At 40.7% G+C, this 16,602-nt stretch overlaps 1 protein-coding gene and 1 non-coding gene across 4 annotated transcripts in view; both read right to left on the reverse strand.

The window, feature by feature from the left end:
- Window positions 1-7,952: 7,952 nt before the first annotated feature.
- POLE2 (DNA polymerase epsilon 2, accessory subunit) overlaps window positions 7,953-16,602 on the reverse strand; it is a 31,714-nt gene continuing 23,064 nt past the window's right edge. For all 3 annotated transcript variants that reach the window (XM_039217325.1, XM_039217324.1, XM_039217323.1), the window contains 4 exons: window positions 15,381-15,489; window positions 13,710-13,886; window positions 11,605-11,672; window positions 7,953-8,067 (listed from right to left, as the gene is read on the reverse strand). In XM_039217325.1, coding sequence (XP_039073256.1) covers window positions 8,049-8,067; window positions 11,605-11,672; window positions 13,710-13,886; window positions 15,381-15,489 — 373 coding nt within the window. In that variant the 3' untranslated portion in view covers window positions 7,953-8,048. The remainder of the gene's footprint in view (window positions 8,068-11,604; window positions 11,673-13,709; window positions 13,887-15,380; window positions 15,490-16,602) is intronic.
- On the reverse strand, window positions 10,723-10,887 carry LOC120220287. The gene has a single exon (XR_005525529.1). It is a non-coding gene; the product is annotated as a U1 spliceosomal RNA (small nuclear RNA).

Genomic DNA, 16,602 nt, shown 5'->3' on the forward strand with positions numbered 1-16,602 from the left:
GAACTGACACCAGGAGTTGGTCACTTAACTGAGCTACCCAGGTGCCCCTCTTCACAGATGATCTTTTTTTTTTAAACATAGGAGACTTCTTAAAAAAATTTTTTTACATTTATTTATTTTTGAGAGACAGAGTGAGACAGAGTGTGAGCGGGGGAGGGGCAGAGAGAGAAGGAGACACAGAATCCAAAACAGGCTCCCGGCTCTGAGCAAGCATTCAGCACAGCGCCTGACACAGGGCTCGTGAGATCATAACCTGAGCTGAAGTCAGACGCTCAACTGACTGAGCCACTCTGGCGCCCCTCCCAGATGATCTTAATCAAGCCAACAGTTTTAAGTGCCATCTAAGTTCACATTCATTCTTTGAACAGATATGTATTGCACGCCTCCTGCCCCTACTGTTTAGATAGCTAAGGCACTGTTCTAGGCACTGGAACAAAACAAAATCATTGTGCTCCAAGGATGTGAAGCAGCTGACATTCTAGTATGCGGGAAGTATCTATTGGGTTAATTACTTTGGAAATTGTCTGTTGACTGTAATGTATATCTCATGACTATGAAATTCTACTCCAATACACATATCCAACAGAAACACACATCTCTATCAAAAGACATACACTAGAATTTGCATTATTTATAATAGCATTATTTGTAATAGGCAAAACAGTAGAAACTACCCAAATTCCCATCAGTAATTGAATGGACAAATAAAATGTGGATATCCACACAGTGGACTTGAATGAATAATGTGGGTAAATGTTTTTCACAAGGTTATGGGAAAGAAACGAGATGCAAAATACATATCATATGATTCTATTGTATAATAGGCAAAACTTGGCAAAATAAATCTTACTGTTAGAAATCAAGCTAGTGATTGTCCTTTTGAGGGGGAGTGGGTGTTGTGATTAGAGTGGAGCAGGAGTGAGCTTCTGGGGGGAGGGTAATGTTCCCATTTTTAATCTTAGTATTGCTAACAGGGTGTGCAGTTTATGAAAATTCACTGAGCTGTACGCTGATGATAGGGGACTTGTATGTATGTACCTTATACTTCACTTTATTTTTTTTTTAAATTTTTAAAATGTTTTATTTGTTTTTGAGAGAGAGACACACAACATGAACAGGGGAGGGGCAGAGAGAGGGAGACACAGAATTGGAAACAGGATCCAGGCTCTGAGCTGTCAGCACAGAGCCCTATGCAGTGCTTGAACTCACAAATTTTGAGATCATGACCTGAGCTGAAGTTGGATGCTTAACGGCTGAGCCACCCAGGTGCCCCTCTTATACTTCATTTAAAAATTTTTGTTTTGTTTGTTTGGTTTTTTGGAAAGAGTGAGCACAGCAAGTGAGGGGCAGAGAGACAGAATCCCAAGCAGCTCCACACGTCAGTGCAGAGCCTGATACAGGGCTCAAACTCAGGAATCATGAGATCATGACCTGAGCTGAGACCAATGGTCAGACGCCCAACCGACTGAGCCACCCAGGCGCCCTTCAGAGTTTAATGTACTTGTAAAAAAAAATCTTGGCCTTCGTGGATCTCATGTGGAATGAGACTAATGACTCCAAAATTGTATCTCCAGTCACACCTGACCTCTGAGCTCTAGGCTTATGCTACTGCCTACTAGGATGTGTGATAGGTATCTCCAAATAAAATTTTTTAAGATCTTATTTTTAAGTAATCTCTACACCCAGTGTGGGGCTTGAACTCACAACCCCGGAGGTCAAGAGTTGCATGCTCCACTGACTGAGCCAGCCAGGCGCCCCTGCAAATAGAAATCTTAATTTTCCCCTCTCAAACCTCTTATTTTCCCCAGTCTCATCAAATAGTACCATCCACCCAGCTGCTAAGCCTAAAATCTAAGTGTAATATTTGCTTCCTCTTGGGGCACCTGGGTGGCTCAGTCAGTTAAGCATCCGACTTTGGCTCAGGTTCCTCACTGTTCGTGGGTTCGAGCCCCATGTTGGGCTCTGTGCTGACAGCTAACTCAGAGCTTGGAGCCTGTCTTCAGATTCTGTGTCTCCCTCTCCCTCTGACCCTCCCCTGCTCATGCTGTCTCTATCTCTCTCTCAAAAATAAATAAAACATTAAAAATTTTTTTTAAAAATCCTTGATTCCCCTTGCCCTCACCCTGCCCTGCTATTCAGTTACCAAGTCCTGTGGTTTCTTCTTACACACCCCCATACATCCACTTCTTTCTTTCTTTTTTTTTTTTTTAATGGTTATTTATTTTTGAGAGAGAGAATGGGAGCAGGGGAGGGACAGGGAGAGGGAAACACAGAATCCGAAGCAGGCTCCAGGCTCTGAGCTGTCAGCACTGAGCCACCCAGGTGCCCCTTCACTTCTTTCTATCTCTAGTCTGAGCCATTGAATCATCTCTGCACAGACTTCTGCAGTACTTTCCTGACTGGTCTCTTCAGCTGTTCCCTTTTTACAATCTCTCCTCCACATAGTATAATCTTAGTGATCTTGAAAACCAGATATGCTGAACTCTTTTGAGTCACCTCACATCCTAATTCCTTCCTTGTGTCTACAAGGCCATCATGCCTTAATCCTTACCCCTCTCCATACTCCCCCCACCCCATCATTATGCCTCAGCCTCCATGGGAGAACACCCATTGCTCCTTTGTACCTGTGCACAGGCCCTTGAATCTCAAGAACTTAAGTGTCAGACTGTGACATCACTCCCCCATCTCCAACTCTCCATCTAAAATTGCTACATTGTTTTTATTTCCATCATGGTTCACATTTGTTGTTTTCCTGTTTTAGGGTATGACTCACCCCATTTGAACGTAAGCATCATGAAAGTGAGGATCTTGCCTTTCTGAATTACTGCTGGATTCCTCTCTACCTACAACATGTGAGGCACTCCTATATTTAATGAATAAATATAGTACAGTAAATAAAAAAGCTAGTTTGGCATGTATAGTATGATCCCAAAATACTTTTAGGGGAAAAAAAATGTATGCATAGAGAAAACTCTAGAAGGAATCTACCAAAATAGTAACATTATCTTTGGTGCTGAAATTGTGGATCATTAAAACTATTTTTTATGATTACTTGTATCTCTTAATTTTTCTACTCTGAACTTGTTCAGTAAAAAGTTTAAAAATAACCTGTCATTTAGGTCTTAAAGATTTATATTTGAAATGGCTTTGAGGCATAAAGATGAATTCTAGATCTTCAAGGCATGTAATGGATGCATAAAATTATACCCTTCTCTATTAACCGTATTGGTCAGTGAACATACCAGTGATTAGTTTCAACTTATTTTAAGTTACCTTTGTAACTTCAAAATTCTGGACTAGTTTCATCTTAAAGTCATTTCCAAACATGAACACATCATAGTACAGAAATGACAACACACCACACCTGACTGTTGAGAAATGGGAATGGCCTTCAGAGTTCCTGAACCCTCTGAAATTATAATGTGAAATTATATGTGTTGATAGGCTCATACATATGAATTTTTCTGAGTAGAGGTCCCTCCCTTAAGCTTTCATTAAAATCTCTAAGAATGGTCCAAGCCCCACCCCTTGCCAAATTTCTTCATGACAGTCCCTTTCCCGAAAGAAGTTATTTGATAAAAGACAATGTGGAGTTGTGGGAAAGCTCTGGTGTTCAAAACAAATGATCTCTGGCCTAAAAGTCATCCATTGAGGAAAGGCTCTCCTTATTAAAATATGAATGCCTTTTGGATGAGAAGGATGTGATTATGCCATTATGCCATTATCAATTTTTACCCCTTAGTGGAAACAGATTTATCTTATTTTTCCACAAATACTGCAGTTGCAGTCTTTTTTTTTTGTAAGTAAACTCTTGTAAGTAAAATGGTGCTCAAACTCACAACCCCTAGATGAAGAATTGCATGTTCTACTGACTGAGCCAGTCAGGTGCCCCACAATTGAGATCTCTTTAGAGACCAGCAGGAACATTCTTTTGGGAAGTAGAAGTCCAAAGTAGATGGCCTGACATCCACTAAAGCAAGTGAGACAGCTTTGACAGCATGCCAACTCCTGACTGGCACAGGCTTGAAACAATAGAATCATGAAACAATACTTAACACTTTAGAATTTTCTATTCTGATGTGACCTATTTATTTTAACCCACTGACAAGCTCTAGACAGAAGATCCTGTATAATGTTTGTAGTTTGGAGTAAGAATTACTGTTCAGTAAGAGAGTGGAAGGGAAATAATACAATATGGAGTCAACTTGTCTCCGATCTTTACCAGCTGTGTGAGCTTGGCAACTTATTTAACCTCTCAGTGCCTGTCTTCTTTGTGTATAAATTAAAGGTGATGGTGACCTAATGGAGATTAAATTGTACAGTGAATAAGCCCTTATGCTCAGTGCCTATCATGGTAAACATTTAACAATGTATTAAATTAGAGTGGTAGTTTCCCAACCCTTTTCAAACCCAACCCCCCTTTTTATTCAGAAGGCTTGTCTAAAAATAAAGCCCAAAGTATAAGAACAATAAAAATGGAGATTTAGTGGTTGACTATGGTGGAAGGGGGCCTACGCTCCACAGAAAACACATGAATGTGCACAAGGTCAGAACTGAAACATTCCATTTTAATTTTACCCTGCCTGCGGCCTCCTCACTATAAGAAGACAGTCAATTCCACAATAGATTTTAGTGAATGATGGGGACCCAAATCATCCTAAATACTAGGTGTATTTTATAGACCACAAGATTATAATTCCTGTGCTTGTAAGGCAGAGAAAGCAATTCATGGGCACAGTCCAGTCTGTAATCATGTCTTTGGTGCAAACTGTGATTTAAATTAGTCACCAGTGCTTGAAAAGTCAGGATGCTTTCCCTGACAATGCAGATTTCTCCAAAATGACCAACTGGGCAAGGCTTCCTGGGTGGCTAGACTGGCTGATGCTGAATGGCAGCAGGTGCCACCCTTAGGAGGACCTGCACGCTCCGGTCTGCATCTCCTGTGGTTTCCCCACAGGACACTGTGTTCGCTTTTCCCATAGAAGAGAAGTCTTAGCCACTCCCGTCTTGTGAATTACCTGGCCCCTGCTCTAAGGCACGCCTTCCTATGACAGTGCCCCGTACCCACATTTCTGCAGTGAGGTCAGTGAGGTCGGCCACACTCCAGTACCAAGTCAGGAAGCACACCACCCCTCTGATTTTCCCCAAAGCAGCCCAGGATAGCCTTTCAGTGCTGTTCCTTTACTCCATCTTTTCAGACATCTGTTTTTCATTTCAGGACAATGCTGATTCCCACCCAGTTTTAGTTCCTAGAACCAGAACTTATTCTAATACTGAAGAGCCTAAGTAACGCCATTTTAAAATTAAGACCTCCATTAAAAGCAACCTCGGGCTGCACATAGCCCCAGTCCCAGGAAAAGCTTCAGCCGAAACTACCCTTGGATCAGCCAATCAGTAAGGTTAAAAACATTCCCGCGGCCTGAGACAAGGGCTACTCTCCGTTGCCTAACTCACTTCATGAGCGGTCACTTTCAAAAGAGTCTCAAAAGGTCGTGATTGGGTTCCGCCAAAAGTAACGGACACCTCACAGATACAGAATGGTCAAAGCTGTTGCCATGGGTGCTATACAATTATGGTTGGTGCTTAGATGATGATGCTATACGTACTGTAACATCCCCATCCCTTACCCCTTAAAAACCCTGCTCGCTATTGTTCGTCACTTCACCCTGCTGTGTCGGTAGACGGGTGAGCCCCTGTTCAACCTTGTAATAAAGACCCTTTTGTACTTGCATCAGTGTCAGCTCCTTGGAGGTCTCTGGGGACTCACGATTCGGGCACAACAATACTTTGTTCTAATACTTTTTGCCTGGTTCTGGCGACTTCTCTGCTCCATAGTTAACTACCCTGCTTCATTTCACTTCACCTTGCTAACTCCTAAATGCACCCTGTCTTTCTAGCCATTAAATGTAAAAAGATCTTAAAAAGTTCTTTTTATAGAAACAACTATTTGTTAAATGAAGGAGTTAATGAATGAGAGAACTTTGTATCAATTTCCATTTATAACTTTCCACCCATTGTCTTTCATAGTTAGCTCTGGTTCTTATAACCGAACCAACAACCTTACGGTGTTTATTTTACTACCACTTTTTTTTTTTTTAATTTTTTTTTTTTAATGTTTTATTTTTATTTCTAGGAGGGAGAGAGAGAGAGAGAGACAGCGTGAGCAGGGGAGGGTCAGAGAGAGAGGGAGTCACAGACTGAAACAGGCTCCAGGCTCTGAGCTGGCAGTCAGCACAGAGCCCGACACGGGGCTCGAACCCACGAACCGCGAGATCATGACCTAAGCGAAAGTCGGACGCTTAACCGACTAAGCCACCCAGGCGCCCCTCACTTTGAAGGCCCAAATTGTAAATTTTCCAAGCAATATATATAGCTTTTGACCCTATGCCTTGATTGCACCTTTAACTTTTTCTAGGTTACTCTTTTTTTTAATGTTTGTTTATTTGAGAGAGAGAGAGAGAGAGAAAGTGGGGGAAGGGCAGAGAGGGAGATAGAGGATCTGAAGAGAGCTCCGTGCTGATAGCAGAGAGGCTGACGCTGGGCTCAAACTCAAGGACCATGAGATCATGACCCCAGCCAAAGCTGGACGCTTAACTGACAGCCACCTACGCACCCCTTTCTAGGTTATTCCTGAAATTAAAGCTAAATCTTGCTCTTCTAACATCAAGCCTCTACTAATGCTCTCCCCAAATTTTCTATCCTCAACCCACTTCTTAAATTGCTACTTCACTCTTAACTACCAATTCACTTATCACTACATTCAAATTAAATTTCCTTGAGGAATTTTCTCTTCAATATGTCATTTTTGTTTTTTAGAAGTCTCTCTTCCCCCACAAGCTAATTTTCTTTCAAAGAAGTATCTTCCGTTCCAGCCTCTTTGTAATATTAAGATACTCCTACATTTGAAAAATTCTGTGTACCTCTAACAACTTCCTGTCATTCACATTAATTTCTAGGCTATTGTTACAATGCCATAAACTAAAAGGTACATGAGGGAGAGGTGTTAAAATATATGCTGTGTCTTCTAAATGTAAAATCTAGGGGAACTAGGTGTTTTTAAATTTCCTGTGCCAAAAGATAATTATGAAATGATTATCATAGTAATATCATGACATAAGGTTTTCACTATCATTAGAATAAATTCTGCGACTTGAAATTTAAAGTTTGAAAATTGTTGAATATACTATTTGGACTCTTACGATGATAAAAACCTAAGTTAGACTAACACAAAGGTTCAGAAAATTTTAAATATTTGTTTTTTATTAAAATGAATATTAGCATATGGCTAGACAAGAAATAATGAAACTTAGAATAATTTTTTTGGGGGGCTACCTGGGAGGCTCAGTTGGTTAAGCGCCAAATTCAGCTCAGGTCATGAGCTCACAGTTCATGAGTTCGAGCCCCGCATCAGGCTCTGTGCTTACAGCTCAGAAGCTCAGAGCCTGGAGCCTGTTTCCGATCCTGTGTCTCCTCTCTCTGCCCCTTCTCCACTCATGCTCTGTCTGTCTCTTAAAATTTTTTAATGTTTCTTTTCTTTTCTTTCTTTCTTTCTTTCTTCTTTTTTTTTTTATTTTATTTTCGAGAGAGAGAGAGAGAGAGAGAGGGAGAAAGACAGAGTGGGAGCAGGGAAGAGGCAGAGAGAGGGACACACAGAATCCAAAGCAGGCTCCAGGCTCTGAGCTGTCATCACAGAGCCTAAAGTGGGGCTTGAATTCATGAACCACGAGATGATGACCTGAGCCGAACTCAGACACTCAACAGACTGAGCTACCCAGGCACCCTAAAACTTCCTTTTTTAACCATAAGTTTATATATAACCGGTATCTTCATACATATTTTCACATTGTTAAGACTATGCAGAAAATATTTTTGTTCTAAAACTTTGTAAAGTGTACAGTGTTTATTATAACAATACCGAAATTTCATAAAATACAAATTTAAGAACATTCTAGAGTTTATCATAATTTTATTGTAACTTATCAAAATTACATAAATATAAAATTAAGCAGGAACTGATGAATTTTCTGTCTTCGGATGGTCTTAGAATCTCAGAAACCTTGCAGTTTGCTGAAAATAGAAATTCATAAAATTAAATAGTTTGGAAACTTTATTATACATTTTTAATATTTAGTTGTAGTTAATTTTAAAAATAGGTCATTACATGCACATTGTTCCAAATTTAGAAGAGGACACAGTGAAAAATCAGTCAGTCTCACGGTCTATCTCTGCTCCCGGAAGCAATTTGTCTTTGTAAAGATAGTCTCATTATATGTAAGCATGTATTGTTGGGGCATATGCTTTAAAAATGCATAAGTGGTAGAATACAATGAACACTATTCTCTACCTTTTTTCAATTAGTAATAAGTGTATTTATGATTTTTTAAACTAATCCTTCCTTTAAGGCTTTGGAATTAAATTCAAAAAGTTCTGAAGAAGTACACACATTTAAATGGGTACACGTTTAAACTGTTTGTTTTGCTATTACAGAACCTACAATAAAAACACCAATACCTGCTTTTAAGCATAAGCCTAAGTGTACCTGGAGGGTAAATTCCTAAAAATGCAGTCGCTGGTATATACAGTCTAGGTCTTAAGAAATCCTGCCAAATTGCCTTCCATAAAGATTTTCACCACTTTTTCTTCTGACCAAGTATGTGTGAAAATGGATGTTTATTTTTCTACTACAGCACCAATACTGTGTTTTATTTTTAAAATTTTTTAATGTTTATTTATTTTTGAGAGTCAGAGAGAGAGTGACCGACCATGAACGGGAGAGGGGCAGAGACAGAGAGAAAGGGAGACACAGAAATCTGGAGGAGGCTCCAGGCTCCCAGCCTCCTCCAGGCTCCCAGCTGTCAGCATAGAGCCCAATATGGGGCTTGAATCCACAGACTGCAAGGTCATGACCTGAGCTGAAGTCAGATGCTTAACCGACTAAGGCACCCAGGCGCCCCAGTCAATACTGTGTGTTATAATAAACAACTGTATGTGAGAGTACATGCTGAAACAGGGTTAATCTTATTTACTTTGACGATAGTTTCTGTGATTAACTCTATAATATGATTTCACAAATAATCTACCAAATGATTCCTTAAGAGAAACTTAGCAGGAAGACCAAATTATTCTACTGTATCTTCAAATTATTTTCTGTTCTCTTGAAAATAAATGTACATCAACCTGTTTGATTCAGCACTGCAAAGATTTCTTCGATTATCACTACTAAATTACAGTTTGGAAATCATGTCAAAGCTTTTCAGCATCTGAGTCCATAGAAAATAAAGGAACCAACTATTTCAACTCAACTAACCGTGAGCGTCAACTGCAAGTCAAAGGCTATGCTAGAAGCTTTTAAGGAGACGGGTACACACGTGACTTCTAATACAATAATGTCAGGAACTGTCACAGAGTTCTGTACAAAGTGCTTAGAACACAAACAATTCTGCGTGGCAATCAGGCAACGTTACCAGAAACGTAGCTGAAGTGTCTTGTGCTATCATAATTAATAAATCAGTTAGTTTCCTATTGTGATTTACTTATTTATATCCTGACTCATTTTTTTTAAAGAAAAGAATATAAAATGGCTTGCACAGATAGATATAATTAAAAGATAAAAGTATATGAGGAAATTCAAGGGTGAAATACAGGTCAGAGAAGAAGATGAAGCCAGAGCTGCGGCCAATGCTAGTAATTCCTCTGCCACTATGGAAGTGGGCTACACATCTGGCTGTACTTCCTAGCAGCTAAAGCAAAGGGAGTTGATTAAAGACTCAGTCTCCCCTAAGGTAAACATAAACAGTCACTTGGGACAGAGAGAATTCTCTCGTCCCGAGATCTGCTGAAAGTTCCCAGTACTGGTTTTTACAGCAGAGCAAGTTTTCATATCAAACCTCAGTTCAGTAAGTGTCACTCTGAAAGTGAACAAAATATGCTCCGGGCAGACATGCCTCAGAGATGACTTAATCCTGGGATGGCAAAATCAAATGCCCTCAGGGGCATCCAGGTAATAGGGAGCCTTGAGACTAGAGACAAGTGCTTGCTCTTACCTAAGGGCATTCCAGATCACTTTGGTTTTTTTAGAATTCAGTGTGGGCTAGGTAAAGTCAAACATTTGTTGGGCTTATAGAATAGACTGGAATATCTGAGACCTTAATGGGAGTTATCTGTCTGGCTGTATTCATTCCAAAAACTAAGCAGTGTCTGGAATGCAGTAAGAGTCAAATATATGTCAAATGAATGAATCCAAGAATAAAATTTACAATATCTCATTAAGCAAATGGACTTAAATCCTCCATTAGTATTGAGCAGCAAAAACAATGCACTTTTTGTTTTCAAGAAGTATATAAGAATTAATGTTAATCACAGTTTCAGGGTTAGGAAGCATATGTATTTTTCCTTTCCAATTTTATACTTTTAAACATTGTTTGAAATTTTTATCATGTACTCATGTTTGTTTTTATTTGAATAAAGATGTTAATTACCCCCAAAAAATGAAAGACAACTGGGCTGTGTGTTTAAGATTACTTTTTCTGACAAGAACCTGGAAGGCAATTACTTGGTCACTTGTTCTTATCTGAAGGTGGGAGCATTTTCAAAATATGATTAACTGAGAAATCGCATGTTAGGATGCCTGAGTCCAAGAGAAATAGGGTCAATAATTCATATTTCTGGGCTCTACAACTAGAGAGTCATTTGATAGGTCTGGAGTAGGATCTTAGACCCCTCGGGGAGAGCACAAACCCATTCTCCCACTGCCACAAATTGTGCAGCCGGGCTTCCCACATTCGGGGATATCGCAGGGGTTGGCACATCTGGAGTGCAATGGATAAGTCTGGGCCTGGGAAAACCACCTTCATGACCAGGGTATGTGTCCTCAGCCAGGGTGAGTTAAGACACAACTTTTTTGTTTTGCTTTGTTTTTAAATGTTAATTTGTTTTGGGAGACAGATAATCCGAAGCAGGCTCTGCAGGGTCAGCACAGAGCCTGATGAGAGGCTCAAACTCACAAACCCTGAAATCATGACCTGAACTGAAATCAAGAGTCGGTTGCTTATATCAACTGAGCCACCCATACAACCCAGAAACTTACCATTTTCAACAAGGATCCCAGAAGATTTGGATGAGGGTGGTCTATAGATCACCCTTTGAAAACCACTCCCCCGCCCCAGGTGATTATTCATTTTTCCCAAGACAACCTCCCAACCCCTCACCATCACCACACACACATCCAGTTCTCCCCCACCCCACCTCTTTGCTGCCAATTTAAGACAGATTACCTAGGTTTTGAAAATCAACCCAGTGGAGGGCAGGGCTGACCTCTCAGAAGAATGATGTCACCAGGAGTCAGCCTATAAAAGAACTAACCCACCTACAGAGCTGGTCTGAGATATCCCTCAGAAAACAGTTCTGAATCTATTTTACCACAAACGTGCCATCAAGTACATACAATTCTATGTCCCACAGCATGGCCAGAAGTCCAGCCTAGAACATTCCAAAGGACCATTACAGACACTTTTGAAAACCTCAGCACACCTACAGGACATCTGATTTTCAGCAGTACGATGCCAAATGACAGCTGCTCCTTGCTGTTTCTGGGGGCACACTTACCTGTCTTCTACTATCTTACTGGATGGATAAAAAACTTTGAATGAAAATCCACTTCTTGGAAAAGAGCCCTTTGGGAGAAAAAAAGACCTTAAGTGAACACTCAACTTTTATTAAAAAAAAAAAAAAAAAAAAATCCAAGTTTTAAAATCAATTTCCTTGCTCATGACTTAAAAATAAAGTTATAAGATGTGACTATAAAGTCATGAGACAGATTTTTCCCCCTGATCTTTGTTGAGAGAAGGTATTACTATAAAACGGCTCCACTTGAAGCAAAAGTCAAGTTGCTTAGTCTTCTACTAACGGATGTATCTGGAAATGCTTAGGAGTAACTCTACTCAGCGTAAGAAAGACTGTACTGTGCGATGCTACATTCGCATATAAGACACTTAAAACATCATGTTGAAGTAAGCTTTCCTGCCTCTCTCTCTCCAGTGAAAAATCTGTGTTCATTCCCCTCTCAGGTGCTCCCAAAGCAACTGAGCAGTAATCCCACAACTTGCCCACTACTAAACTCTAGGGCAGAAACGGTCTTTTTGTTTCAATGTCTATGTCCCTGGCACCGACTCAACGTCTGGCCCATTACAGGCATTCATTAGTATGAGTAAGTATCAAGAAGGGATGAAGCAATGTCAAAAGCAAGTTTTGGGCTTGCCCAAAAGATATAAATAAGGTTAAAAAAAAAAAAAGACATAATGATGGTGTAGAAGGGGCTGTTTACTGGCCTACCAGATGAGAAAGTGGAAAAATTAAAAAATAAGGTGTTATCAAACAAAGCATTAACTACGAGAACACCCAAAGAGTAGAATTTAAGTAAAGACATAGCCTCCTTTGTGAAAGAATATTGGAAAAGTGAATAAAGATTCTAAACAAAATCAGGCCACAAATTTCCAACAGTGAAACCAAATTCATTGACTGTGCCCCTCCTCAGAGCAGTTCTCAGCCACAGAAAATTTTGTCCCCCAGGGGACATTTGGCAAACATCCCGACGCATTTCCCACTGTTAAAACTGGGGGTTGCTACTGGCACCTAGTGGGGAGGGGCCAAGGATGCTGCTAAGTACCCTTCCAATGCACAGGACAGTGCTCCCCAACAAAAAATTCTTTGGTTCAAAATGTCAACAGTTCCAGGGGTAAGAAACCCTGTCTTAGAGGAAGCTGGAAAAAATAAATGAGTGTTTGAGGAAAGCAGTAACCAATAGTAAGTCATGATGTTTCTAGAAATGGCCTGGATGAAACAAAAAAGTATTAAGGTTGAAAATTGACAAGAATCAAAGAAGCATATAGATTAAAAATCACTATTGAAGATAGTCTGCATCACATCAACAATGTTTATTCAGTAATTCCCCAAATTTGTTTTTTGTCTGTTTGTTTTCTTAAATAGTTTATTGTCAAGTTGGTTTCCATATATGTAATTCCCCAGATGTGAAAAGGCAATCCTACTTCTTTGTTTTTTGTTTTGTTTTTTTAATGTTTTATTTATTTCTAGGAGAGAGAGAGAGAGACAGCGTGAGCAGGGGAGGGTCAGAGAGAGAGGGAGTCACAGACTGAAACAGGCTCCAGGCTCTGAGCTGGCAGTCAGCACAGAGGCCGACGCGGGGCTCGAACCCACGAACCGCGAGATCATGACCTAAGCGAAAGTCGGACGCTTAACCGACTAAGCCACCCAGGTGCCCCGAGGCAATCCTACTTCTGTAGAAACTGTATTGCGGTAAGAATTCCCACATTCATCCAACTTAGGCTTCTCGGACCTGCACACATTTCCAACAGTCAAAATCATCCACAAAGGACATTAATATATTTAAAAAGAATGAGATGCAGGCTCTGAAAGCAATTCCCAGAAAGGAATCATAAGGTAAGTTACTCTGAAGGGGAAAAATACTCATTTGGATTTATTAGCTTTGGTGTATTTTATTTAAGTCACATTACCTTATAGTCACATGCTATCCTGAAAGTTGGAAGAACTTTCTGTGTGTACCAAATTGATTCAGTGTTTCATTACTAGCATATTTTTACTCCCAACAGTGATTTTACTAAATTTTTTACTTTAAAGAAATAACACTCCAGTCTTGACAAACTACACCCATATAACGTTGATGATATTCTTACCGGGTTCATGCAGAGGCATTCTGTATTGGTCAGAGTGAAAGGATCGTATTTGTCTGCAATGACCAGGAGATCAGGCACAGGGTACACTCTCAGGGCGTAGTCATACGCCCAGTATACTGGGCAGACATACAGGGGCAGAGGGGTCAGGTGTCCTTGGGATAAGATCGTCTTTACAAACTACAAAAGAATGATATAAAACAAACTTCAGCTCATTTGTTCGAGTTAAAATTGCTAACAAATAATTTTAGATTAAATATCAATCACCAGAAGGACTCAGAAAATTTGAGAAACAATTAGGAGAAGTTTAAATCAGAACTGTGGGAAACACTGATATGAAATGAAATTAGCTATCCTGGATTTTAGAAAAAAATGTGTAAGTTTTCAATTAACACCACTTATCATAAAAGCTACTCCCCCAAAGTAGTCATATTGGAACAATTGTACTTTTAACTGTATAATCAGCTCAGTTATTATAATTATGTTCGTCTAAAAATAATTTCTAAATACTAAATAATAAATTCTAAATACTAAAAATGCTCTATAAGATGTAGTTCCACATTTCCCAAAGTGGTGCATGGGAGTGGCACATGGTAGAGGGAGGAGGGAACTCTGAAGCTATAAGTAAACATTATACGCCCACCTGATGTGGATAGATCATATAAAATAATAAACGTGATGAGGTGAACATTAAAAAAATTTTTTTCACGTTTACTTTTTTTTTTAAATGTTTTATTTATTTCTAGGAGAGAGAGAGAGAGAGACAGCGTGAGCAGGGGAGGGTCAGAGAGAGAGGGAGTCACAGACTGAAACAGGCTCCAGGCTCTGAGCTGGCAGTCAGCACAGAGCCCGACGCGGGGCTCGAACCCATGAACCGTGAGATCATGACCTAAGCGAAAGTCGGACGCTTAACCGACTAAGCCACCCAGGCGCCCTACGTTTACTTTATTTTTGAGAGACAGAAGGAGCGAGACAGGGTCAGAGAGAGGAGACACAGAATCTGAAGCAGGCCCTCAGCTCCAGCCTCTGAGCTGTCAGCACAGAACCCGATGTGGGGCTCAAACTCATGAACCGTGAGATCATGACCTGACCTGAAGTCGGATGCTTAACCAACTGAGCCACCCAAGCGCCCCGAGGTGAACATTTTTTAAAACAAATACACATATATTTTGAAGTACAATGTAAGATGTATGAGTTTTAAGGCAAAACAGGAAGACTCAAAGGCATTTCCGGTTCATTCTGGGGTTCCCTCTGCCCATTAGTGCATACCTCAGTGAGAAAGTTGAGAAACACTGACGGAGTAACAAAAATTAACTTACTGGCAAAAGTATTTTGAACCATAAACAAACATAAAAGGGCAAATTATTAAGTGGCTTAACAGGACTTTATATAACGAAACACTTAAGATAGCTTAATAAAGACGACTTTAAAAAAAATTTTTTTTAATGTTTTATTTATTTCTGAGAGAGCAAGAGACTCAGCGTGAGCAGGGAGGGTCAGAGAGAGAGGGAGACACAGAATCTGAAGCAGACTTCAGGCTCTGAGCTAGCTGTCAGCACAGAGCCCGACGCAGGGCTCGAACCCACGAACTGTGAGATCATGACCTGAGCCGTAGTCGGATGCTTAACAGACTGAGCCACCCAGGCGCCCCAATAAAGAAGACTCTTAACTTACATGATTAGGAATATCCAAATTGCTACTAGGAAACCGGACACAGTTTCTGCACATTTTATTCACTAAGTCCTCACGGAAGACAATAATTTCTTGTGTACAGTACTGAATTCTGAAATGAAAACAGTAGTTGAACAAAAAATAGGAGACAGTTTAAAAGGCAAAATGTTTTATGATACAAAGCCGTTCCCACTTCCCATCGTTTACCACAGCAAAAATCCGGCTAGAATCTATCCTTCCATCTGTTTGATAGTGATTTACTGAGCTCTCCGTATGTGTCCAGCACTGTCATAAGGATGAGTGAACAAAACAAAAAGATCCCAGCCCTGATGCAGTTTATATTCTAATGGGAGGAGGACAGTCAAAGAAAATAATCAATAAGCATGATAATTATATGGGATGCTGGGAGAGGACTAAGTGTATGCGGAAAAGAAAAATAGGCTATCAGGGATCATTTGTGAGGAAAGCAGGGCCAGATGGCTGGAGTATTAAATAGGATGATGAAAACAGGGAGGGCTGATAATGGGGTCTGATTTGAGCAGAGACGTGCAGGAGGTGAGATAGTCAAGCAGATACGCAGAGGAAGAACACTGCAGGCAAAGGAGGAAGGCACGACAGGCAGAGGGAGCCGCCACAGCCGAGGCCCCGAGATGGAGCATGTCTGGCGCGTCTAGGAACAGAAAGGAGGCTGTAGTGACTGGAATAAATGAGGAAGAGAGGAGCGGAATAGGAGGCGAGATCGTGCAGGGCCCTGACTACCACTGCAAGGATACGGGCTGTCACCGAATGGCATGAGGCGGTCCCATCTTTCAGGATCAATAAGGAGGACGTGACATGCGTAGGTGTCAAAGGATCACTGCGACACAGCGTTAAGAACAGACTACAGATGGGCAGGGGTAGAAGCTTGAGACCAACGAGGAGGCTATTACAGTAAACCAGGCGAGAGCAGACGGTAGAGGGTCACAGAGGCGGACGTGGTGAGAGGGGGCCAGATTCTGCGTATAGTTTGGTCTTCCTTCACATTTTTGAAGGACTTCCTGTAACACTGCATGTGAGAGAAACCCAAACGGTTTTGGCCTGAGCGACTGGAAGGACAGAGGTGCCATGAACTCTGATGAGGAAGGGTACAGAACAGGTTGGGAGCTGACATGGGTGGGAAGAAGGTCAGTGTGAGGTTGTCTACAGATGCCCACAGGGGGATGGTGAGCAGGTGTCTGGATGTACG

Source organism: Hyaena hyaena, unplaced genomic scaffold (genome assembly GCF_003009895.1).
Source record: "Hyaena hyaena isolate Hyena2069 unplaced genomic scaffold, ASM300989v1 scaffold_683, whole genome shotgun sequence".
In the NCBI taxonomy this organism is placed as follows: Eukaryota; Metazoa; Chordata; class Mammalia; order Carnivora; family Hyaenidae; genus Hyaena; species Hyaena hyaena.